This window comes from Natator depressus, chromosome 2, assembly GCF_965152275.1.
Source record: "Natator depressus isolate rNatDep1 chromosome 2, rNatDep2.hap1, whole genome shotgun sequence".
NCBI lineage: Eukaryota > Metazoa > Chordata > Testudines > Cheloniidae > Natator > Natator depressus.
In genome coordinates this window covers 256862539-256888087 of record NC_134235.1, presented here as the reverse complement: position 1 = coordinate 256888087, position 25549 = coordinate 256862539, and the positions used below count along the sequence as shown (strand labels likewise).

Genomic DNA, 25549 nt, shown 5'->3' with positions numbered 1-25549 from the left:
GTAATGGTCAGAGAAGTGCCCAGTGCAGAGAGAGTACCCTGGAGTGGGGCCACCCTAGCCCCTGTCCTAGGTGACCACAGCAGGGTTGGGGGTCAAGCCCCCCAGGAATCCTGGGCCCGGCCTTGTTGGGGTTACAAGGACTCTGCCAGACAGGAGAGTGGAAGGGGAGTCCTCAGATCCTTTTGCTAGCCCACTTCACTGGTGTAGTGCAGAAGCCAGGAAAGTTCCCCACAATAGCGGGACTATTCCCTGCTTACAAGAAGACAGCCTTTCACCATCTCTAGTGGGAGCAGGCAGATGTCATCTTGCATGTGCTTAAGCAGTGAACCCCATGCCATAAATTAAGGAGTCAGCCACAAAAGATTCTGTACATCACCACTCCTGTCTTGCACAGTAGACACTGGTGCTTAAGGTGTCCCCATATTGCTCCACTGCTCTGCTTCAGCTCTGGCAGGGCCATCTCCAGACACAAATGGTTCAGTTTTCTCCCTGCTATGCAAGGAGTATCAATTGAAATGGCTGCCTCTCCCTTCATAAGCTCTTGAGTATTGTAAGGAGGGCTTGGCTCAGGAGGGAACTGGAGGCTGACTGCACAGGAGCAGCAGGCTGGAGGTGCCTACCTGGGAGCTGGGAATGAAAGGCCAAGCAGCAGTCTGTTGCTTGCAAGGAGCATCAATCTTTGCCCCTGGGTTTCCACCTGTTGTGGTGGCCTGTAGGCAGGAGATCCATGTAAATCTAACCACATGGGACGGATTAGAAGCCTTGAGCGCTGTGGTGCTCAAAAGCTTGTCTCTGACCAAGAAGTTGGTCCAGTAAGAGAGATTACCTCACCCACCTTGTCTCTCGTATGCTGGGACCAACACAGCTACAACAATGCTGCAAAATGAACATTTGTGGTACTATTGTTTATAGTAACCAAAGAGCTTCAGAAGCTTTGAGCACAACCAACAAAAACATAGTCACCCACCCAGGCAGCTATGTATGAACATGACCATGTTTACCCACCCATTTCTGTACTGACGAGTCCCACCAAGGAATTTCAACCCCCTGAAGCCAAAACCTTCTTAAGTCACGCTATGCACATGGTCAAGAAAGTTGACAAAAAAAGTTACAAGAACTTCAATAGCAAGAGGTTGGCCAGAATCAGAACAATTCTTGAAACCTGAATAAAGAGACCGCCCATAATGTAACCTCATCCTCCCCGCCATCTGTGAATAAGCAACACCTCAATGGTGGTCATGTAGCAGATTCCTCAAAAGATTAGAGTCATTGCTTTGCAAAGACCACCATGTAGAGGCAATTCAAGCTCCAGGAGAGGGTAACAATGGAATGTTTGACTTACTTGTTCAAGGTCTGTTACAGTCTCTGGCATGTCATGCCCACAGCAGGCTCTTTAGAAAGATGAAAAGTTGGAGCGAAGCAAACTGTAGGTTTGTTCCCAGAAAGAGAGCCTGTGAAATGGCCAACTGCTCCTATGAGCACCCAAACGGTCCATGTATTTCTTAAATAGTGCTGAACCAAGTACAGGAATTGAGATAGGAGGGAAGAGATGGGAGATTGGAAGGTGACAGAACTACTGGCGAAATAAACCTCAGTTCTGGCTAGGGTGACCTTATTTCCCCATGCTGAATATGGGACACCTGGTAAAAATTACTCATTAAGTGAGTTCAACAGCAAAAAAATCAGAACTAACATTAAGTTGACTGAGCCAGTGTTAAAAAGAAATCCTGCGTAGTTGGATTCATTTTATTTACCTTCTTATCTTTAAGGCTTTAGGGTTTGCACAGGGAGAGGACACACTAGGGGTGACCGACTGACCTGACCCTCCCTGCTCGGTGCTCTCTGCCCTCCATGCCTGGCTAGGCCCCTGGGACAGACTTTCCTCTCCTGGTACCACATCTTCAAGGCAACATGTGCAGTGCGGGGCAGGGGGCACATACCCTCCCCTCCCCAGATTTCTGCCAGGGTTCATACCAGAATGTGACCAGCAGCCTTTCGGCACTGTGTGGGAGGGAAGGGCCAGGACCTGCTTCCAGCTGTAGGGGAGAGATGACCTGGCCAGTGTCTTTGCAGAGCTCATCTCTTCTCCCCTCCCAGTCACCCCCCTCACTCTGCTCCCCTATGGCTGGAAGCAGCTTGTCCCTTCCTGCCTGCACAATGTCAAAATGCAGCTAACTCCTCCAGGCTGCTGCTGGCCACAGACGTAACTTAACAGCTGCCTCTTGTGCCCTGGCTACAGCGTGGGCAGGAAGGGGTTAAGCCCTAAGATGCATTGTGCACCAGGGCCCAAGGAACTGGACTTCGGGGCTTCAGTGAACCCAGCCAGAGAGGTGGCTCAGCAGGGGAGGGTGCCTAGGGGACAGAGCGGGGGGAGGAGGAAGAGGGGCACAAACTGACTGGAAATAGCTTCCCCCTACCACCACCCCCAGAGTGTAGCTCCAGCTAGAGGCAGTGGGTGGGGGGGAAGGAAGGAGCCTGCTGGGCAGGCTGTTGGTGAGCTGAGTGCTCTGACCCGGGGCTGGTTCTCTGCAGTGTGCTGGGAGCAGGATGCACCTGGGGGAGGGGGGGGGGAAAAATATGGAGGAGTGGGGCGGGTGAATGGGCAAAGAAGGGAGAGGACAGCGAGAAGGGGGAGCACATAAAGGGCCAGTGTGGGGGCAGGAGAGGTGACATGTAACTGGCTGTCTCCTGCCCTTACCAGCCACCACAGCTCATGCCGGTTGGAAACAGGATGGGGCCCTGCTGGCCGAGAGCCAGCATGCAGCAGGGGCTGTGCTGACGGACCAGCATGGGGAGCAGCTGGCCCTGCATCTTTGTGTCGCCATCAGCCTTGCGGGCACACACACACCCCCCCACGCTGGTGCATGGGCAACTGGCAAGCAGGGATCTGGCCAGCAGCAGGACCCGCTAGTACTGATGAGGGGGGAGGGGAGAAGAGAGGGGGAAAGAAAATATGGGACAATTTCCCCTTTTTAAAGAAAAAAAGTCAGGACACCTGCAGGAGGGCTTAAATATAGGACCATCCCTTTAAAAAACAAACAGGACATCTGGTCACCCTAGTTCTGGCAGGCTGAAGGAACAGTAGCCATGAGGATTGCAGACATTTCAGTCACAGGTTTTAACACTTTGTTTCTCAACTGCTTTGCTGCCACCTACCCTGTGAACATCGAAACAAGGCAGAGTGCTATGAATAACCTCACGGGCTGTTCTGGGAACAGCCCACCTGCAAGGAATTTAATGTTTTTGGTTGTTCGTTTTTTTAAAAATCCACCTGAAGTTTATTAGTAGCCTAGATGGCATGACAGGAATTCATGACCATGGTCTCTTTCTTGCCTTTGTACAAGGCTAAGAGAAACACTGGCTACTTTGACAACCTTGAAGCGGACACTGGGAATGTCACCAACAGCATGACCCTTCCGGCCAAAGCCGGCAACCAGAACTTCAGTAGTTTCCTCAATGAGGTTCAAGCAACCGTCATTAGGAACAAAGGCTGCTAGTTTCTGCTGTTCTTGATCAGCTGGACTGACACATTTCCCGATAGCTGAATTGGGCTGCTTAGTCTCTACACCAGCTTTTTCCAAGAACAATTCCCTTTGCATGGGAAGCTCCTCCAAAGGGGTTAGCTTTCAGGGCAGTACTCAAGTGGGCCTTCTTGTATTGTGGGTCGTGCCATTTCTGATCCTGTCGGTGGCGGCAAAGCTTACTAGCAGGACGAAGCCCACAGCACTTCCCCATGGTGCTGCCGGGCAGGCTGTTCTACCCAGGCAGCTGTCTCTAGAGCACAGGGGAGGTGGGTGGCTGGATTTTTCAGTAAGATCCCATCTTTTGCAACGACAGACATCAGGAAACTAAGCCTCCTTATGAAGAGGGCTGCTCTGAAAACTTCAGTCTTTCACTCTTGCCCCTCACATCGCAACCATCAACTTAGGGGACATGGTTTGTCTCTTCTGAGATGCAGGTCTGAATTCTCACAAGAGGCTTCTGAATTTAAACCCATGCCAAGATTAGGAAGAGAAAAGTCTCCCACATCATCATGTGCCAACACCTCTCCCAGATTGAGAGGAGTTCAGGTTTCCACAGGCACTGTTCCATGAGAATGGTTTACCTTCTTATTTTGGGGGGGGGGGGGGGGAGGGTGTTAATACTGAGGTTGGTTTTGGGACAGCTGAAGTTCAAGTTAGACCCCAGAAAAGTGGGCATTAACTTGCCCCATGCCTGACAGGATTCTCTCCCAGCCCCCCTTAAGTCTTACTGAAAGATTGGGGAATGAAGTCTCATTCCCTCACTCCAGCTGTCTGAAGCAAAGAACCAGAGAGTAAACCACAACAAGAGCTGACCACTAACAAGTGAGGAGGGTTCCTTTTCATGGTCCCGCCACTTGCAGTTTATTTGGGATACCTGGCTCATGAGGGGCCTGGTGTGGTTATTGGAGTCGCTCACTGTACTCCAGTGGGTTAAAGCAGAGAAAAGTGACACTGTCCTGCTGGCCTGGATTTAAGTGAAAAAGCAAGTAGCATGGCCAAAAGGATGCATGCAGGGTTGGGGCGGGGGCGGGGGTGGGGGGGAGAAGAAAAAGACAAGAATGTAACAACATGGGAATGCAAGAGCAGACTGAACACCTCCAAAAACCCACACCACACCCCCAGTTAATTTTTAGGCACTACTTTGGTATGGGGACATTTAACTCATTAGGCATCACGTTTGTAGAAAGATTTCCTAGCTGAATGAATCTGATGACATTGTCCACATCTACAGGTGTATGAAGGGGTGTGGGGGGGGGGGGTTGAAGAGGAGGAAATCTACTGAACTTGCAGTAGGCAGATCACTTTGCCTGTAATGTTTTACACAAGTCTGCTTGGGGGTTGGGAACTGCATGGGAGCTTATTTCACTACTGCTTTAGCCTCTCCTCCATGCAGGGACAGATTTGCAATGCAGCCTTCGGTAGGTTATCCCCCTCCATGAGGGTAGCAGTAGTTCTGACAACTCCCTCCCCACAAAAATCTTAGTGGGTTACAGGCTCCAGTAGATCGAAACTACTCGTCACTTGCAGAGTACGCGTTATTCTCCACCCCACAGGCCAGTCATTTGGATGCTAGATTTGTGCTGGCTGGTTTTCTTCCAGAGAAATTCCCATCTCTTCTGTCCCTCATGCCTGACTTGTCTACCAATCCTCAAGCGGAGGACTGGTCCAAATTTCAGACTGCCTGCTGCTTTTGTAGGATTGCAGGTTCCAACTACAGCCTTTAAAGTGAAACAAGGTTCAAGCCTTTGACAAAACCTGACCCAAATTGTCTGATGGAACTGGAAGAATTCAGCCCTGCACATGCCCAGTAAATAGGGAATCTCTAGAAACACATTGGGCATTACTGCCTGGCGGTAGAGGTAAGATAGAACAAGATACTGAGTCTTTATGGCCACCGAAAGTGCTTTTGAAGTCCCAGCTCTACAGAATTGGGCTGGAAATACTGCCCAGATGGACCTAAACTGCAAAATCCAATTTAGACCACCACCAAGTTAGTAAAACTCTGTGCCAGAAAACCAGTTACGTAAAGCCTCTTGCTGGTCATTATGGCCCTTCTGGTTCCAGATGGAATTTGCTAAGTACAGTAGCATGAAGCTGGAAGGTAACAAAACTAGACTGAGTTTTGGTTTTGCTTCTAGAGCGTGCATTTGAGCCCTTCTCATTTTGATCTGAACTAGTTCTTCCACTACTAATAATCCACATGGCTGCTGTTTGATCTACATATTACCACTCAAGCCCAGTGTTTTTATCTGGTAGATATTCAGGGAAAGAAGGAGTACATCTGTGTGTGTTCATTCTAGTTAAAGTTTCCTGTGTGGTTCAGCCCGTTGTGCCTACAGGTATGTTTATTTCACTACTTTAGCAAACCAGCAGACTTTTTAATGGAACTGTTGATATTTTTCCTGGCTGGAATTCCTGGCTGGGCTAGGCAGTGTACAACTGAAGTTCATTCCTAGCTACAGTCTGAAACTATTATTCTCCTCATGGGACTGAAGAGAATTGAAGGTTTCCATTGCATTGGTCAGATTTCTTCATTCTCCATCCTTCAAATTTAAGATATCTAAATAAAGGAGCTCAGGCAGTGGACAGTAGCTCTTGCCTAAGCCAAGGCTTGTTTTAGCACCAGGCACACTGGACATTCATCTCCATCATTGCAGCCATATGTTGTGCTGTAAGTAATGTGACAGGGTCGAGCCAGATGGCTACAGGAGAGTAACAGAAGGCAGATATATTAGCCCCAGGTTAAGTAGGTCCCTTTTCCCTGGTAACAGGGAAGGTTCCAGAACAATTAAAACACCTGCAGCCAATCAAGAAGCTGTTAGAATCAATTAAGGCAGGCTAATCAGGGCACCTGGGTTTAAAAAGGAGCTGACTTCAGTTTGTGGTGCATGTAAGGAGCTGGGAGCAAGAGATGCTAGGAGCTGAGAGAGCGAGAATGCATACTGTTGGAGGACTGAGGAGTACAAGCATTATCAGGACCTTCCTCCTGGTGTCTATGGTGAGGATAAAGAAGGTGTTGGGAGGAGGCCATGGGGAAGTAGCCCAGGGAGTTGTAACTGTCACACAGCTGTTCCAGGAGGCACTCTAGACAGCTGCATTCCACAGGGCCCTGGGCTGGAACCCGGAGAAGAGGGCGGGCCTGGGTTCCCCCCAAGCCTCCCAACTCCTGGTCAGACACAGGAGGAGTTGACCTGGACCATGGGTTCATGAAAATGGCCAAACTGCGGGCTGCCGTGAAGCTCCAAGCGCAAGACCCACCAAGGTAGGAGGAGGAACTTTGTCACAGTAGGTACATTGCTACACACCAGCAGATGAAGCTCTAAGCATCAGACTTGATGCAAGGCCAAATACCTTGGGACAATGCTGGGGGAAGATTCCAGCTTTGTTGGCTTAGGCCACGTGATCAATAGATCATTCTTTCGGTGTTTTTCTTGGCATTCCTTTAGATGCTGCAATGGGAACAGCAGCTCCAGTCTGCAAGCAGCAGGCTTCTGTTTTGCAGGGGGGAGAACTGTGACCAGCAAGACATTTATATTCCAGTAGCGCTCAGAAGTCTCAGTGAAGATCAGAGCCCTGTGCAAGGAGCATTAGATATGCATAATATGAGTTCCTGATCCAGAGGGCTTAAAGTCTTCAGGACACAAGAGAATTCTTGTTTTACAAGAGTTTAAGTAACTTGCCAGAGGTCACAGATTGTGGCAGAGCCAGGAACTAAACCCAGATCTCCAGAGTCCCAATGCAGGGTCTTACATGAGGAAGGACAGTATCAGAGGTCTAATCTCACTTGGTTTCAGGGAAGGCAAGTTTAGATCGGTCAACAATTGACCAAGTACAACCCACCAGCAACAGTCCCATAAAAAGACCAACAGGGCATGCATGCACGCACATATCTTCTGGGGTCTTAGAGTGTCACCTGGTCAGACAGCAGGAGGGCTCAAGCAGTCTGATTGCTAAATACTGCCTTTGTGGAGGACAAAAATGACAGCTGGTGCAAGGCAGTAACAAGCTGAGACAATGCTGTCCTACAGAACAAGTGCAGGATTTATTCTTGCTGCAGGAGACTGTTTTTGCTCTAGCCTGCAATGCATTCATGCCATGCCAAGCAGCACTTAGACCCATTGGAAGCCTGATCTGTGGTTACTGGTCTTGGAATTCTTTACTGATTGGGGAGGAGGGGCACTTCAAAGCAAATTCTACCCCTGCTCCCCTCCTAGACCTCTGGACTGCTTCTCATTCTATAGCCACATAATATTGTGAGGTGCTTCACTGAAGGTCCAGGCCGCAAGAGAGGCACCTGGCCAGGAATATAGAAGATTGCTGGGGATTTAGCTAGCCAGCCCATGTGGCTTCAGGTCTTCAGAAGGAGTTTGAGGCTTCAAAGCCATCATTTAGCTCCATGTCACCTCCTCCTGATTCAGCCCCATTCCTCAGACTTCAGTGCAAGCTTTATTACACATTGGCAATCCACATGCCTGAGAACAAAAGCATGCCAGAGATGGGGATTCCAGTCTAGTTGCTCTTCATGTACCTGAGTGTGCCCTCTTGTGGCAGAATGAGGGCAGCTGACGGGATCCAGTCTGCCCAATCCACAGCAGGGGCTCATACAATGAAATATAATCCCATATTACCATGCACTAAGAAGAGGGCTGCATAGGTAGTAGATAGTCACAACGCACAGTCAACCTGTGGAACTCCTTGCCAGAGGATGCTAGGAAGGCCAAGACCATAACAGGGTTCAACAAAGAACTAGATAAGTTCATGGAGGATAGGTCCATAAATGGCTATTAGCCAGGATGGGCAGGAATGGTGTCCCTAGCCTCTGTTTGCCAGAAGCTGGGAAATGGTGACAGGGGATGGATCATTTGAGGATTACCTGTTCTGTTCATTCCTTCTGGCACTGGTCATCAGAAGACCTGGTTTTGTTCCCAGCAATGCTGTGGACCCATTTTTGGTCTCAGGTAGTTAACTCCAGTGCTTCCATGTCCCCTCTCTCTATTGAGCTTGTCTATTTAGATTGCAAATTCTTTGGGGGGTGAAGACAACTTTGCCTTGCAGTCAGGACTGATCACAGCCAAAGCCTCCAGGTGCTACTGTAAATACAAAACAGGAATGGCAAACAAAAAAGCAGAGACAGGTGTGTTGGTTGTCATTCTGGAACTCATCTGCAGCTCCATGCTTGGAATAAAGATAAGGATAGGCAAGTGACTTCAGGAATAAGTGGAACCAGTTCATGACACTGATCAAGAATTTTAATGCTGCATCCTCTTGTCCAGATGCCATCAAGTCCACCATTGGAAATTTTAAATCCAGACTGGATTTTTTCTAAAGAGATTGCTTTAGTTCATGTAGGACTTCCCTGAATTTACTCCCAGGGTCTGTGTTATGCAGAAGATCAGACCTGTTGTGGTGATCTAGTCTTTTCAACCTTAAACAACCCCAAACCATCTATGAATCTAAGTCCAGTAGCCTAACATGTGATGGGGCTTCTTCCAGAAGAGAGCCAAGCAGTAACTTCTGGAGAAAGTCTTGAGCAAGTGCTCTGTGATTGAGCATAACAGCACGGTGGTCAGCTCTCCAGACCACACCTACCATCTCCACCATCCCCATTTCCTCCTCCTGGTCAGTACCCTCCACATGGGAGCATTTCTCCACTCATTGCAGAGAACAGGCTGATTTCATACACTTGGTGACACCATTGCTGGTCTTGCAGTTGCTCTCACACACGTTTAAAGACAAAGTGCTAACCTTGGCTACACCCACAACTCCCATTGACATAAGTGGGAGCTGCATGGGCATATGGTAGATAAGGGCAGAATTTACCCCTCAGAATACCAAGACCCAAAAGTTTCAGGTACCAGTAGAGTTGGTGTGTACACAACAAGAAGCAGTCACTAATGTAGGCATCTGTGCAGATTAAGTGCCTACAAGATCAGTGTTAGATTCCTTTAGAGACACACACTTGCTATGTGCCTGAGTTTTGAGACCAGTCTGTGCAAGAATGCAAGTTGCAGCCTGCTCCTCTCCCCTAGCTCTGAGAACCTTGCCTCTACCCAAGCCTGTGGGATGGTACATAACCAGTCAGGAGACTAGATTTCCTCAAGGGTATATGCTCTCTCATTGGGTTCTTCACCCTGGGCAATTTGTAGTACACTGGACTGGAGGACTAGCTGGGGAGAAATGAGAAGGATGCAGTTACATTGACAGACCAACCCACTCAAACCCTTGTTTGGTCCATCTTATGCTCTCCCTAGAAGGGTTTTCACCTCTGCCCTGGCCCACACAGACCCCGTCTAATGAGATTTTGGATCCCTAGGGCCAACATACAAGACTGACCGGAAGCTGGTAGTGCCTATTCAAGCAAAGCCAGGGAAGAACATGCCAACTTGATGCCATGCTACCTATGAGCCCAAATGCAACAGCTGCGTCTTATAGAAGGGATCTCGTTGGGCCAGGTTAGGGTGGTGTATTGGGAGGGGTTATGTTGCCTGTGGGCTGTCTGGGATCTGCCTGCAGTTATGAAAAAGGCATGTGCACAGGGCTGTGGGACTAGAATCAGGCTGGTTAGTTTGATGGGTCTTTAGAGACCTGGCCTTTTATTTGAGCATTAGGAATAGATCTGCCTGAAGGAGAGGCACAACCAGAGAGTTTTTAAAAGGGAAGCTTTTAAAAAAAAAAAAAAAAAAAAACACAACACACACACACACACACTTGTTTGCATGGCGCACCCACTCCTTCAAGGCATGGCTGAGTAACCAGAAACTGACCTAGAAGGGTTCACAGAGCAGAATCAATATCTGTCGAATTGCACATGCAATTCAAGGATGTAGTAAAAGCGGTGGAGACCAGAGTCTTAAGTTACAGCTGGATTTTTGCAAGATGCTGAAAACAACTCAGTACAACCTGGACTGTGTGTGCGCCAAGTCCAGGAGACGATGACGACTAGGCACTCTTATGGGCAATAGTCTTGTATATGTTCCTACTTCATTTCCCACTTGGGCATCAGATACCACTTGTTCATTTCAACAAATGCACCATAAGAACGGCCATACTGGGTCAGACCAAAGGTCCTTCTAGCCCAATATCCAGTCTTCGACAGTGGCCAACACCAGGGGCTTCAGAAGGAATGAACAGAACAGGTAAGCAAGTGATCCATCCCATTGCCCATTCCCAGCTTCTAGCAAACAGAGGCTAGGGACACCATCCCTGCCCATCCTGGCTAATAGCCATTGATGGACCTATCCTCCATGAACTATCTAGTTCCTTTTTGCACTCAGTTATAATCTTGGCCTTCACAACATCCTCTAGCAAGGAGTTCCACAGGTTGACTGTGCTTTGTATGATGAAATACTTCCTTTTGTTTGGTTTAAACCTACTGCCTATTAATTTCATTGGGTGACCCCTGTTCTTGTGTTATGGCAAGAAGTAAAGAACACTTCATTTACTTTCTCCACACCGGTCATGATTTTATAGATCATATCCCCCCTTAGTTGTCTTTTCCAAGATGAAGTCTCAGTCTTAATCTCCCCTCATATGGGTCTCACACAGCTGTGGAATTTTAAATTCAGGAATCTTTTATGCAGCTGATTGGCAACAGAAACAGCCATAAATAAGGCACCTCATGAAGATGGAGCTTGAGGTGTCCGACTGGTGCTTACCCTAACAGGGGCTCCTAAGAATGAATTGGCTCATCTCAAACCTATCCAGGCACAAGTTTACAAAACAGCTGAAATCAGTGAGAGCCTCTGCTTATACCAGGTTAGAATGACCAACAGATTGAGGTGAAGATACTGGGGTGGGTGAAATATTTCAGGAATGTCTAAGATATAGGAGCACAAATCCCACAGATTCACAAGAGGACTTATGGCTAAAGTCATGGAGGCACATTAATTTTTTAAGGGGGAAACTTTCTAACAAAGCCTTCTCCAAGCAGTGAGATCTTCACTAGATCAGAATTAGTGACAATGTTATTCCTTCGAGTGGACTAAGGTACCCAAGTGGTAAACTCATTGGTACTCCATGGAAGGGCCAAGGATTATGTGGGTGGATTCACAGTAGAGGAAGGAAAAGCCACTTAATTCACCTGCTGCCACCCCCAATGAAAGTGCTCCCTCTCAGATATTTTCTAGTCCAGAATGCCAGAACCCCACAGTTTAGGTCTACTTCCCTTGGGAGATGGGCTATAGTACACATTCTACTGTTCTTTGAAGGACCCAGGAGACAATGTGGTCATTCTAAGCTCCTGAATGCTCCATCCTTGAAGGTCAATGCACGGTTTCTCATATCCTTCCACAACAGTGGCAGGACAGTTGTTACATAACCACCCACTAGGTATAGTGTAACTAAATAACTTCAGTTTTTGAAGCCTTCTGTCACCACCTCCCCCCAGGTTAAGGAAGCATTTTTGCAGCAGCTACTCATTGTCAAAAGGAGTTTTTATTCCAGTCTTCCCTAGATACTTGTCAATGATCTTGTAGCTGTGCTGGATGGTTAGGTCAATAAAAACCAGACCAATGTGACTTTTCTTCCAGTCTTATCCTGTAAGAGCTGGTGAATGAGCAATCTAGACTTCTAATGAAGACTTGTTACTCTTAATATAAAGAGGGTTGACTTGGGATCTGTGTAGTAATATGTAAGGATCTGTCTCATCATGAAAGGTGATGCAGTGTTTGCATTCCAAGTAAGTACAAACTCAGCTTAACACCAGATCTATTCCAGTTTAGACATGCTCATAGAATATCTACTATGTATCTTTGCCTATTTTCAACCCTTGGGAAAGCTCAAGTGTATTTTTTAAATTATTCCCCTCACCTCAAGTTTTTGTAAAGATGCTCCCCACCCTTGACTCTTCTGGAAAAATGATTTAATACTGGAAGCAAAAGCAAAGAACTACACATGTCAGAAAGTTGTTTTGACCGTTTCAAATATGAAGTTGTTTGTAACACTATATAAAAAGCTACTCTGATTTTTCCATATGCCAGAGCAATTCCCTTGAGTTTAGCCAATATGTTTATCTATGTAAAGTCATGAAATACTCCCTGTTCTACTTACTACTTTGCACTGTGCTGCTACCATAAGGAGTAGAGCTTACTGTGGTAGATTAAAAAGGTCTGAGATTTTAACCAAGATCAGCTTTTTATCCAGCGAAGGTCAGATTCTGGATCTAGATTGCACTTGGGGACTGCAGGAATATGAAGTCAAATAGTTTATTTTGCCATCTAGTTTTAGAAGTAAAAAGGGAGTTTGTGACAGAGCTAAATTTTGTAGAAACATGACAGCTCATTTTGCAGCATCTTTGACATTAAAAAGGATGAGAGATACAGAACTAAATATTTCTGACTAGGTTATCTTGATATTTTAGACACTGGAATGGTTCCTTAGCACTTGGCTTTTATGACTTTCTTGTGATCTATATTAAACAAAAACACGTAAGGCTCTAAGAGCTAGGAACTTTTTTGGACTTAGACTGGCTTGAAAATCCTGACAGGCTCCTAGAGACTCCTTTGAAAATCCTGGTCTAAAAGAGAAATACGTAGGCTAACACTTTACCCCTTCCAACGAAAGTCAGAATTCTGCCTTAAAGGTTTTATCCTCCTACTCCCCAGCCTCCCAAATGAAGGTTTGTTTTAAACAAAGACAGTTGCATTTAAAATATTTAGCTTTTATCTCAGTCCACTGGCTTGGGTTCCATTGGAATTGGAGAAAGAAAAGGAGTACTTGTGGCACCTTGAGTTTTTTCATGAAGTTGATAGATTTCCACTCCATATGGCTAAATTCAGTGCCTTGCATAATGACAGGTTTCAGAGTAGCAGCCGTGTGAGTCTGTATTTGCAAAAAGAAAAGGAGTACTTGTGCTTTTCTTTTTGCGAACACAGACTAACACGGCTGCTACTCTGAAACCTGTCATTTGACTTGGACTAGTTCTCCAGCAATGGGATCTGACAGATCAGGATGAGTAAGTGGACACGTGTATATTGGCTGGTTACAACCAGGGCTACCTAATGCTTAGTATTTGGTAGGGGTACAGTCTTCAGAGCACATCACAGGGTCTCTGCCACCATGTGGTCTAAGATGTAGCTTTAGATCACAAGCTTCTAGATACTATATTGTGCTACAGTGTCTGACCCAGCTGCCCCACTTAGAACCTCAGGGCCACCCACCAATGTGCATTTCTGTACGGTTTTGCTTGCGGATTCAGACAGTGTCATGTGGCATTAGCATGATACTAGCAGTAAACAAGCCTCAGGCGACATGGGGAAGGGTGCTTCTTCATAAGCAGTTCCAAGCCTTTAGATCAAGTTTTCCATCTCAGTTGAGAATTAAGATCAGATGCTTAACATGGGCAGGGAGGGTTGAAAAATGGTTTCCTCCCCCTGTGTTTATCCATCACTATTACTATGAGGGAGAGGGAGCACAAACGTGAATGCCTGCTCCCCACATTGGATTTGACTGGTGAGATTCTGTCACTCCATTTAAGAGCCATAGTTAGCTCTGCTGGCTTGTACCACACTAAATTGGAGCAGAATGTAAGGTGATCTATGGAGTCTGTCATGAGACTCATGTTCCCTAGGGGTCTCATGCAAAGCACACTCAAGTGAATAGGAGTGTTTCAAGTGACTTTGGGGTCAGTCCCTAGAAGTCTGAAGGTTGGTTGGTGTCATCTCCATTCAGGAGGAGATAGCTAAAGATGCCTATGCTGAGAGCTGTAGATTGAAAGGCTAAGAGGGACCATCATGATGTGGCATGACCAAGCCCACAACTTCACCGAGCAATTCCTGCCTCAAGTTCAGTAACTGAATTCACCCCATCCTTTGGGAAGCTGCTACAGTGTGAATTACCCACACTGAAAAGTCTGCACTGTATTTCCAGTTTGGCTGGCAGGTGAAGCCATCCATCCACTGGCTCTTATGTCTTTGTCTGCTAGGTTAGAGCATCCTCAAGTTTGAGGAGGTCTTCTCCCTGCGTAGATACTGTCTGGACTGATCGACTCACCTTTTAACCTTCTCTGATGATTGCAGAAGCTTGAGCTCTTAGTTGTGTAGGGGGGCATTTTCCAGACTATGAATCTTGTGTGCTACTCTTCCCTGACCCTTTCCCTATTTAACATCCTATTTAGAGGAGATGTCAGAAATGCACAGATTTCAGTAGTGGAATCCTCCATGCCATGTATGATGGGAATCTCACCTCTTCATGCTTAGTACTCCGAGTTATACAGTCAAGTACTGTAATAGCCCTTTTGGCCAAAGTATTGCATTGGGAGTTTGATCAATGCACTTCTACCTTCTACCCCAGTAGTCTCACCATCTCCTCAAATATGGGAGAAAAAAATCTATCCTAGAAGTACCCCCAATTTTCCTCCTTTCTGCCCTAAAAGGATATCACTGATGTTGGTTAGCCCAGCAGAGCATCCTGTGCTACAAAATGTTTTCCTTGAGCTAGCAATGAACTGATGGGAATGGGAGGGGGGCAAGCAAACGTTGACATGACCTAGAGTCTGGCACGAGAGTTCCCCAGTCTGAATGTATCAGGTTTGTCTTAGTTCAGTTTAAGCCCCTTCTGTTCACAGCCCCACCAACCCACCCTGCAACTTAATTCAATTACCAGCCACTGAATAAGATTTAGGCAACTTGGTTACACGGTGATAAAGCATGAGCCCTTTAATAATTACACTCATGAGCTTTCTGAATTGGGGTTGTAAGGCTGCAAACTGGACTTCCTTTAATTGTGATTAGCAGCTTCCAAAAAGCAAGTTAATCATTGACCTGGCCCTCCACCAGGAGGCCAGAGTCCTAAAGATTAAGCGTCAAGTTCTGCATAGCCAGTTCCACGAAAGAAAAGACCCTTCCGAGTCAGACACTAAACTCCTCAGAGCTGATGATCTCCTCCTTAAGGAGTGGAGGATAGTTGCACCTAGAGGCCCCAACCTTGGCTGGGGCCCGGTTGTACTAGGTGCTGTAAGCAAGGTTACCTACTCAGGTGCTGAACACCAGGGTAAGAGGAAAAAGCATTAGCCCCATTTACAGAAGGGAAACTGAGACAATAAAAAATGTGGTAGATCCAGGAATTGAACCCAGGCCTCCTGAAGTGCAGGGCCATCCTTCCTCTCCCAAGACTGTAGGGCAACCTTTCCCAGATCTCCTTGCACACTGCTGGCAGAGGGAGCTGATAGATCCCAGGAAGTTAAGCACCCGCATGTGGATTTGTGCATCCAGGTCTGAAAGCACTGGCCTTCACGCTCTGCTGTGGCAACAGCAAGTCTATTAAGGTCAGACTGCATCAGGTATATGGGCAAGAGCTGCCCTCCAACCTAGGGTGAGAAGGGGCCAGAATTTGCCAGTGTACACTGCCAAAGAGCCACAGGAATAGGTCAGCAGCCCCCCACCCCAATCAGCTCCACCTTCAGGGCACTTTGCAAATGCAGTCCAGTACTCCTGTTAGGTAGGCTAAAATGTAAATGCTTCCATCTTCACCATCTGCTTCTGTGTAAGTGCAGGGGGGGGTCGTTAAAAGCGGCTTCTTGAATTCACCCAGGTCAAGGCCTACAATTTGGAAGCTGGAGATCATGGTTTGTTGATCATATCCATAAAAAAAGCCCACACATGCACCTCACTCATTTTAAAGGGGGTGAAGAAACTACTATTCCAGCTCAGGACCAAACCATATGCTTCCTCATTTACTCCCATGAAGTATGAGAAGAAAAGCAAAGTCTTGAACCGATCTCTCACCCTTTCCCAGTTCCTTCTTGTACTACTTTTGAGTGTAGTCCTTGTTTGGATTCCAAGACCACACATTTGGGTCTGGAGGATTGAGACCTCTGTATGGACCACTGGGACCATTAAAGAGTGCCATAGGAGCGTTAAACAGCATTGAGGGGTGTTAGACCCACATTCCTGGCCAGATTCCAATTTGGGGAATTACATTCTGCCTATATAAATTCCAGCTGTAGTTTCAACTGGATACAATATTCCTCACTTGCCATCATAGCTCATTTTTCTAAACAGCTGCTGTGTTTCACTCTGGAGAAAGATGAAAGAGCCTATGGTACCTGTCAAAAGTACAGGCCTGAGTGTGTTATAACTAGTCCATAGTTTATACCACAGTTCAAGAACCTGCAGCATAGGTAACACCTTGAGTCTGTGCACCACTTTCCCTAGATCACACCACCATCCAATGTCAGCTACAGAAATTCCCTAAATAGAAAGGTAATATTAGGATATTATTTAGAGTATGTTTACATTGACTTTGGCAACTGGTGACAAAGAAATAGAATCCTTAGTTTTGTTTATTACTCAAGGTGCTATAATGGACAGAAGTATGCAGGTATCTGGACAGTCTCATGACTTGTGGGACCACTTGGTAAGAGTGCCAGTATCAGACAATACCCAAACTAAAGGGCAAGCATTTCTTGGCCTGCCAGGACAGAAATGCTTATGGGCCAGTAAGTAGTTCTGAACATTGGAGTGAACCGGGGCAGGGGAAATCACTCCACATTGCAGATGCAGGAGAAGCACCAAAGGTGGGTGTAGGACATCCCCTGGGATGTTGAAGGAGAGTCAGCCTGCATCTGGGGCCAGAGAAGGCATTCCTGAGCAGCAAGTGCGTGTAGCGCTGGCCTGTGACCCAGCCAGCCTGCCCTGACCCCAGAGGTAGCTATAGCAATCCATGTGTAGAGTACAGGTCAGTGAGATTTATGAAGAACATTGGAGTCTGTCAAGATGACCACCACTAACACAGTTATAGAATGTTATTACCTTGCCTTGTCAAGTGTTTGCAGTGGGACAGATCTGCCAGACTATTGGCAGAAAAACCCTAGCTGATCTCAGAACCAAACACACACCAGGACCTAGCAGCCACCTCTGCTTCCTACTCACCTGTAGTAGCGTGGCACACATGACTGGCCTTAATGATCAGTCACCCAAGCAGGACACTGCTAATCTCATCATCTGTTATTTCAGAGACCAATAATGCAAAGTCCACAGGGATTCCTTGAATGTTATCCTAACATCTGCCCTACAAAGAAAAGTGGAGGAGCAAAATAACCCAAAGCTTTTAAGCGACAAGAAAAATGGAGAAGGAAATGTAATGCAATGCTTTCTTTGGGATTTTTCTTTTAGCTTTGGGCTGCTCCAAGATACCCCCCTCACTTATCAAAAGATTTTTGAGAAAAGTTTGGCACATCCTATGCAGCTGGTCTAAGTGCTTTTAGTATTTTGGAAGCAAACATCTTTAACTACTCACGGAAGAGAAAAAGCCAATCTGTAGGAGATGCCTTCATATGGCATGCACCACTGTTTGCCGTTGCGTTCTGCCTTACGATGCCCTTTACCCTAGCAGTTGTGTTGTCCTTTCCTCAAGGCATGTCCCAAATCACTGAAAATCTAGGTTCTTAAGAAAAGGCCTGCCTCACATTAGTGGAGAAAGCCTGTTGTCAGTTCAGTTTGGGAGACTCAAGTACTACAGTGATTGAGGCCAATTAAGAGCCTAGATTGATCTAGTAGGTCACCTAGTCTACCCTAAGGGGCTAGTATAGGATTGTTTCCTACAGCATGTTCTCTAGACCAGGGGTTCTCACAACCTTTTCCTTTCCAAGGCCCCCACAACATGTCATAAAAACTCCGTGGCCCACCTGTGCCGTGATAACTGGTGTTCTGCGTATAGAAGCCAGGGCTGGCGTTAGGGGGTAGCAGGCAGGGCAGTTGCCTGGGACCCCATGCCACAGGGGTCCCCTAGGCAGCTAAGTTTCTCAGGCTTTGGCTTCAGTCCCAGAGGAAAGGGCTCAGGACCCTGGCTTCAGACCCATGTGGTGGGACTTCAGCTTTCTGCCCTGGACCTCAGCAAGTCTAACACTGGCCCTGCTTGGCAGACCCCCTGAAGCCTGCTCACAGCCCCCCAGGAGTCCACTGGTTGAGAACCACTGCTCTAGACTTCATGAAGTCAGTCATACAGACACAAGGGAGGAAGATTCCCTCCCACACACACACTTCCCTTGGCAGACTCCTCTTCTGTCATCACAGGTCTTTCTCCCCCTACCCAGTGTTCATAGAACCATAGAATTAGAAGGGACCTCAAGAGGTCATCTACTCCAGTCCCCTGCTCTCATGGCACAACTAAGTATTATCTAGACCACCCCTGACAGGTGTTTGTCTAACTTGTTCTTAAGAGCCTCCAGTGACAGATTCCACAACCTCCCTAAGCAATTTGTTCCAGTGCTTCATCACCCTGGCAGTTGGGAAGTTTTTCCTAAAGTCCAACCAAAATCTCCCTTGCTGCAATTTAAGTCCATTGCTTCTTGTCCTATCCTCAGACATTAAGAACAACAATTTTTCACTCATCTCCTTGGAGCAGCCTTTTATGTCCTTGAAAAGGCACTATCATGCCCCCCCTCAGTCTTCTCTGCTCTGGACTAAAACCCATTTTTTTCCAATCTTTCCTTGTGGGGGGGGGTGTTCCCATTTTCTAGACCTTTAATCATTTTTGTTGTTCTTCTCTGGACTTCCTCCAGTTTGTCCACATCTTTCCTGAAATGTGGCATCCAAAACTGGACACAATACTCCAGCTGAGGCCTTATCAGCACAGATTAGAGTATTCCATTTAAATACACTTTAGTACTCTTGGAATAAGCTTGTTAGGCTTCCTTGGGCCACCACCATATATTCTTTCCATCTCTAGTGTCTGAATTCAGACTTGTTTGGGCACCACACCATCACCATCACTCCAGGAACAACATCTGTGACCAGTCACTTCCAATCTAATATTACTCTAAGCACATCAGTTGATGAAACACCTGCTTCTCCTCCCCCAAGTGGAAGAGACTTAGGATTAAAGGGACAGGAGTCATGAGATCCAAGTTCCAATCTGCTACAGATCTGTAGTCCAACGTCAGGCAAAACAGCTTATGCCTTTTCCTTCTGTTACAGGATAATGTTGACCTGCCTTTGTAAAGCTCTTTGAGTTTCATGAACAGAACACGGTATAACCAGAGGACTACAAACACGGTCTTGTGTGATTCTAGCAATTAAGAGAGTCTTCTACAATATAGCATGTACACAAAGCAAGGAACTTTGATGAACTAAGATCAGGAAAAAACAGGCTATATTTTCTCCCTCCTTAACCACTTTTCAGGTACTCTACAATTCCCAGTGGATTGGTCTCAAGAGAGGGGCCTTCAGGAATCCAGAGAAGAAAATTAAGGAGCTGCCCCCCCCACCCCATTGTGTTCATACCATCAACCTGAATTCTACAGGGACACTCTTCAGCCTTGCTAGACCATCCTGCTACTTCTGCAGTCTCTCCTTTGCAGGCGAGCAGACACCAGCGCTACTGCCCGCTGACAATCTCGTTAACATGTAACCATGCACAATTTCTGTCCCAGTGGCACTAATTACTGGGTAGGCCACCCATTTGGAAACACTGAATTCTTTCCCTGAAACTATTCGTTTGGGTGGAATGCGGGGGAGGGGGGCAAGAAGGAGGGGAAGAGGGAAGAGAAGGCATCATCCACAGCTGTCTCAATTCCTTTTCGGACTGCGGAACGGAGCAGCCAAGTTGGGAGCTCCAGGGTGACATCTGTTTAACACGGCCGCCTGCAGTTCACCCCTCTCTGCATGGAGACTTTAAAGAATCACTGCTGAGATGTTTACGACTCCTAGGAAAGGCTCCACAAAGAAGTGAAGTCAGTTTTAACAGCCAAAAGAGAAGCATTGCCACTTAGGGGTGGGTGCTGGAGGCCAAGCTAGAGTCACTAGACACCTTGGTGCTTTAAAAGCAGGTGCTGACAACAAGACGAGGCAGATTCTGCTCTGGTGTAAATCCCAAGTATGCTGAAAGAGGGTATATGTTGGTTAATCTGGTAGAGATCTAGGAGCTGAGTCAAATTCTGCATTTCCCTGGAGATTAGGTCCTCAGTGCAGTTTTCACTTTAGTCTCATACCTAAGTGAAGAATCTCAAAGGAGACCTTTGCAAGGGAGGTGATCAGCTTTCCGATTCGGGCCAAGGGGAGTCAAACACAGCCCATGCTGCCTGGCAGGGGCAAAACTGATCACATTCATGTTTGTCAGAGCCACCCAGCACCCTGTGGGGTGTCTTTTCACCCTGATTCTGGCTTGTAAAGCAGCTCTTCCATTTGCAACCTTAGGGGTGCCCATACTAAAGAGTGCAGCACACCCAAGTATACCTTCCATGCACACTCTGTAAATCATGTATTGTTGTGGATTAACAAGGACCATGAACCCAGTTATTGAATATTCTTCTGTGTGTGAGAAGGCTCAGTGAGCATGATCTCTGCTTTAGTCCTCTTAAAGAACAAGGTATTAGCAGCAGATGCTAATCATTTGCAGGGCTCTAACCAAACTGAAAAGATGCTTAATTAACATAAGCAAACTTCATTTTGCACAGCAAAATGGATGCTCACCTAGCAGGTGGAACAGCTGGCATTTCCTCCCCAACCTACCCCGCAAGATGCTTAAGAATAATCAAGCCCAGTCTGGAGAATTCAAGTAGCAACACAAACAGCCCCTCTGCTCAGCAATGTAAGAAATTCCCTGAGACCAAGAAGGGAATCTTGAATTAAGTCAGGTGCAATGTTCACTGTGCCCTTCTCTTGACCCAGACTATTAGTTTTGAAGTGCCTATAATCTAAACTGGCCATTGGAGGCAGGCTTTAGGAAAGGCTACTCCTAACAGCTGCAATAGACTACCTGTTCGACTACAGCATTAGCACGGCATGGTTTAAACGGATCTCGGAACAATCCCCAGTCAGCACAGAGATTAGAGCCAGACTGCAAATGCTTAGCGTTGTCTGATATTTTAGATGCTGTGTGACAGTCTGCAGAAGGCACAAACTTCAGTGTGCTCGCGGGACTGCAGGACCCTTACCACGAAACCATCACAAAAGGAGAGGGCCTACCTCACGAAGCTAGCCCCGGAGCAAAAAAGTTAAACAGCACGGGTTTGGGAAGGGAGCAGGCAAGCAGCAGTGTTTTGAGAAGTCTGCCAGACCACAGAGCAAGACAATAGACATGTCTTACTGGAAGACGACATCTCAGCTCCATTAGGAAACCACTCACTGGGGATTGTGTAACTCAAGGTGATGGAGTATACAAACCCCAGAGACAGAAGCTAGATTCACTATTAGATTTCATGTTGGTTTAGTGGACTGGCTCTCCTGATTGCACTCCATCCTGCTCCCTCTACCCATTGCAAGCTGATCCCATTTCAAAACAGATTCTTTGAAAAAGACAAGAAATAACCCCACAATGCTTCCCCCAGCCACTGGCACTACACCAGGATTAACAGAGCATAAAAGACTTAAACTGCCCCGACTGCTTTAGTGTCTGAATTCAAATTTCTCTACCGAGACCAGTTGATCTTGCCACTGTGAGGTTTTAGCCCAGTGACTGACATGGGAAGAATTATAGAGAGATCTATTGCTAAAAGGGAAAGCCAGGTCTTCAGGAGGACACAGAGGTAAAGCAGGAGAAGAAAGCAGATGGGGGGGGCGGGGGAGGGAAATGTACTTTTTCCTCCTTACATATGATTAGCTTTAGACCCCAATTCAGAGTATTGAGAGAATGGATCCTCCCAGAGAAGATCCCCCCAAAGCAAGCTTTCCCATGAAAATATTTAATTTTCTTTGAGAACAGGATACACCTGCAAGCCTCTGCCAGTCAATGCCCCTCCAACTCCACAGGCTCCATTCATGGGTTGACGGAACCCTCTGCTGGTGCAACTGTGAAACTGCACGCAAAGCACCCTCTTCAAAACTTGGGGAAGGCGTGACAGGTGACAAGAGCAGGGAAGTCAGGGGTCCACCCATGCTAGCCGCACACCAAATCCACACTGCAAGAGAGGGGGCCAAGAGGCGCCATGTAGCCAAGGAAAAGGTGTATTCTAGGAGAGCTTGCTGTTGTTACAGGGGAATCTGCAGAACAGGAACCAGTCTTGAGCTTTGTAAGCGCTAAGCCACCTAAGCTGCATGCAAGACCAGTGAAAGCTGCAAACATCCAACCAAAACCCCCACACTTCACGTCTCACTGTTCTTTACCTGCAGACTAGAAAGGGTTTTGCTAGCACTGGCAAGCTTACTGGTCTTTGGTATACATGCACCAGAGTGCAATTGTCACTCCACTTCCTTTAAGAGAGAAAGCTGCGAAATTAGACCCAGAATTGCTGAACCAGACCAATCTGGGGTGTTCCAGCCAGAAACAAATACCAATTCAAAAGCTACATTTAAAAACCCACATGAACACTTCGAGACTAGAGAGTCTTGAGATACAGGAAGAAAAACTTGTTCTTTGATTTCCTGCCCCAGAAAGCACAAGTTACAGGAGGTGCATAATAGCAATGATCTCTGACACTTTCACCAGAACAGCGAGCCAGAGGAAAAAAAAAAAACCACAATTAGAGTGAGTTATTTTTCTATAAAACAGTTTGTAAACATCTGGATTTTGCCAGTGTGTTTTATGGTCATTAACTTGGTGGGGAGGGTTATGATTTCTTGGGGGGAGGGGAAACAGAGGAGCTTTTATCCCTTAAGGGGGCTTCCCATGATGTACTGCAAGTTTAGACAACTGAACAACAAAACCACACCTTGCTGAGTGTGCAAATCCCTTCTCCATCCTCTAGATCCCGAAGCAAATCACTCCCTCTCACACAGAGAGAGAGAGAGTTTTCCCGGCTACTGCCAATTTTTGGAAGTCACGTTTTGTTTGTGAAACTAAAGAGTAACTTGATTTCAAAGCTACATGACCCCTAAACAGAAGAGCTCTGGAGACAGGAGCAGCTGGATCCCTAGGACAGACCCACCAACGTGCCTTTTGCCATTGTATAAGTCGTGCCCTGAAGTTGCACTGTATCAGAGAGGGAAGGGGGTGGGGGAGGGTGGACCACAAATAAGCAAAATATCAGCTTGGAGACTGCACTGCTACCCACCACTAAACATTACAGGAAAGACAAAATAAGACTCCAGAATCAGCACTATTTATTTATTTATTTTTAAATAAACCCCAGTTCAAATGATCTCAGCCAGTCTGCCCAGGCTACAGGGAGAGATTCAAAGCAGACGCCAAATACAAGAGCCATGAATACAACTCAGTGCTGTAAATTACTATGAGAAATGGGGGGGGGGGGGGAGAGAGGGAGAATCCCACTTAAACACAAACAAACAGCTCCCAAGCAACAACCTGCAGCTTCTAGACTCCCAGGGATTAATGACAACCTGGAAATGCAAGACGACGAGCAACGTCCTGCGCCCGGTTTCCAGAGGCTTGACAACGAGCAAGGCTCCCGGAGCCGGGTGACTCCACCAGAAGCAGCCGATTGCGGGGTGAATTGCGGAGGAGAGGCTGGGTCCGGTTTGTGTCCCTTCCCCACACCCCCCCGATTGCTCTCCCTGCTGTTCTGTGCCTACGCGGACACACTCCGCCGGCTCCCAGGGCTGGCCCCCGGCTCACCCCGGCCAGCTGATGCCAGCTATAAGAACTCGCAGGGTGGGTCAGCCACAGTACAGGGTGAGGGGAACTGGCTCCCAAACGCCTTCGCATCTCGCCTCAAGGGGAAGGCGCCCAGATGTGGGCTAGATCCCTGGCCTCGACCCACCCCAGGCGGCCAGGAAGGGGGTGTGGGGGGGGGCCCATTGACATAGTCCTTGCACCAGGCAAGAGCAGGAGCATCCCTGCCCTGGAGGGGCAGAGACAGACACCTTGGCAACCCCCCCCGAGTACGACCGGCACAAGCCAAGCCCTTTGCAGCCAGCCCCAGCACGCCCAGGGCGGCGCGCCCCCAGCCTGGTCCGGGGGCAGCTGCAGAGGGTGCGGGGGACTAGACCATGAAGGGAGGCGCCCCGGCTGACCTGCCCGGGGGAGGAGACGGGAGGGTCCCGGGGCGCCGCTGAGCTGGGGGGGGGCGCAAGGTGCAGCGGGGGGAGCTCACGGGCTATTTGCGAGACGGTGGGTGCAGGGCTGCGAGCGCCAGGGGCACCGAAAGGGTGCAGGGGAGGAGCGGCGGAATGCAGCCTAGGGGGAAGGGGGGGCGCTGGCCTCACTGAGGTGAGGGTGCAGTTTGGAGCTGCCTGGGGGGAAGCGGGGGTGCAGGGAGCGCGGAAGTGGCGGAAGCTACATGGGGGTGCCGGGGGAGCTGCCTTGGGGGGAAGTGGGGGTGCAGGGGGAGCTGCCCTGGGGTGCCGGATGAAGCTGCCTTGGGGGGAAGCGGGGGTGCAGGGGGAGCTGCCCTGGGGAGCAGGGGGAGCCGGATGAAGCTGTCCTGGGGGAAGCGGGGGTGCAGGGGGAGCGGAGGTGGGGTGCCGGATGAAGCTGCCTTGGGGGGAAGCGGGGGTGCAGGGGGAGCCGTCCTGGGGAGCGGGGGTGCAGGGGGAGCGGAGGTGGGGTGCCGGATGAAGCTGCCTTGGGGGGAAGCGGGGGTGCAGGGGGAGCGGAGGTGGGGTGCCGGGTGAAGCTGCCTTGGGGGGAAGCGGGGGTGCAGGGGGAGCTGTCCTGGGGAGCGGGGGTGCAGGGGGAGCCGGATGAAGCTGTCCTGGGGGAAGCGGGGGTGCAGGGGGAGCGGAGGTGGGGTGCCGGATGAAGCTGCCTTGGGGGGAAGCGGGGGTGCAGGGGGAGCTGCCCTGGGGGGAAGCGGGGGTGCGGCGTTGGCGCCGGGGCGCCCGGCGGACCTACCCGAAGTAGGCGGCGGAGGGTCCCGGGGCGCCGCCGAGCAGCACTAGGAGCGCGCAGGAGGAGAGCCATCCCAGAAGGAGGTGTCCATCCAGCATTTTGCTGCAGCGCTAGGGCTGATCATCTCGTTTCCCCGCAGAGCCCGATGAGGCTCCGGCTGCCCGAGCCGCCTTCTTATAGCCGGGGAGGCAGCGAGTGCCCAGCCGGGAGCGGGGCGGGGCTGCGGGGGCCGGCCCCGCCCATAGGCCACGCCCACGCGCCGTGCGGGCTCTGCGGGGAGGGGCGGGGACGACTGAGGAGGGGGCGGGGTTAGGGGCTCAGGCTCCGCCCCCAGCAGAGGCCGGCACATGGGACTGTGAGGG

The 25549-nt window shown here is 48.5% G+C and overlaps 1 protein-coding gene and 1 pseudogene across 1 annotated transcript in view; both read right to left on the bottom strand.

Annotated features, from left to right (window-relative positions):
• WNT9A (Wnt family member 9A) overlaps nt 1–25315 on the bottom strand; it is a 68341-nt gene extending 43026 nt beyond the window's left edge. Inside the window, exon 1 of the mRNA XM_074943449.1 lies at nt 25191–25315. Within this exon, the coding sequence (XP_074799550.1) occupies nt 25191–25285 (95 nt within the window). The 5' untranslated portion in view covers nt 25286–25315. The remainder of the gene's footprint in view (nt 1–25190) is intronic.
• Nucleotides 3290–3735, bottom strand: LOC141983502 (small ribosomal subunit protein uS12-like; annotated as a pseudogene).
• Nucleotides 25316–25549: the final 234 nt, after the last annotated feature.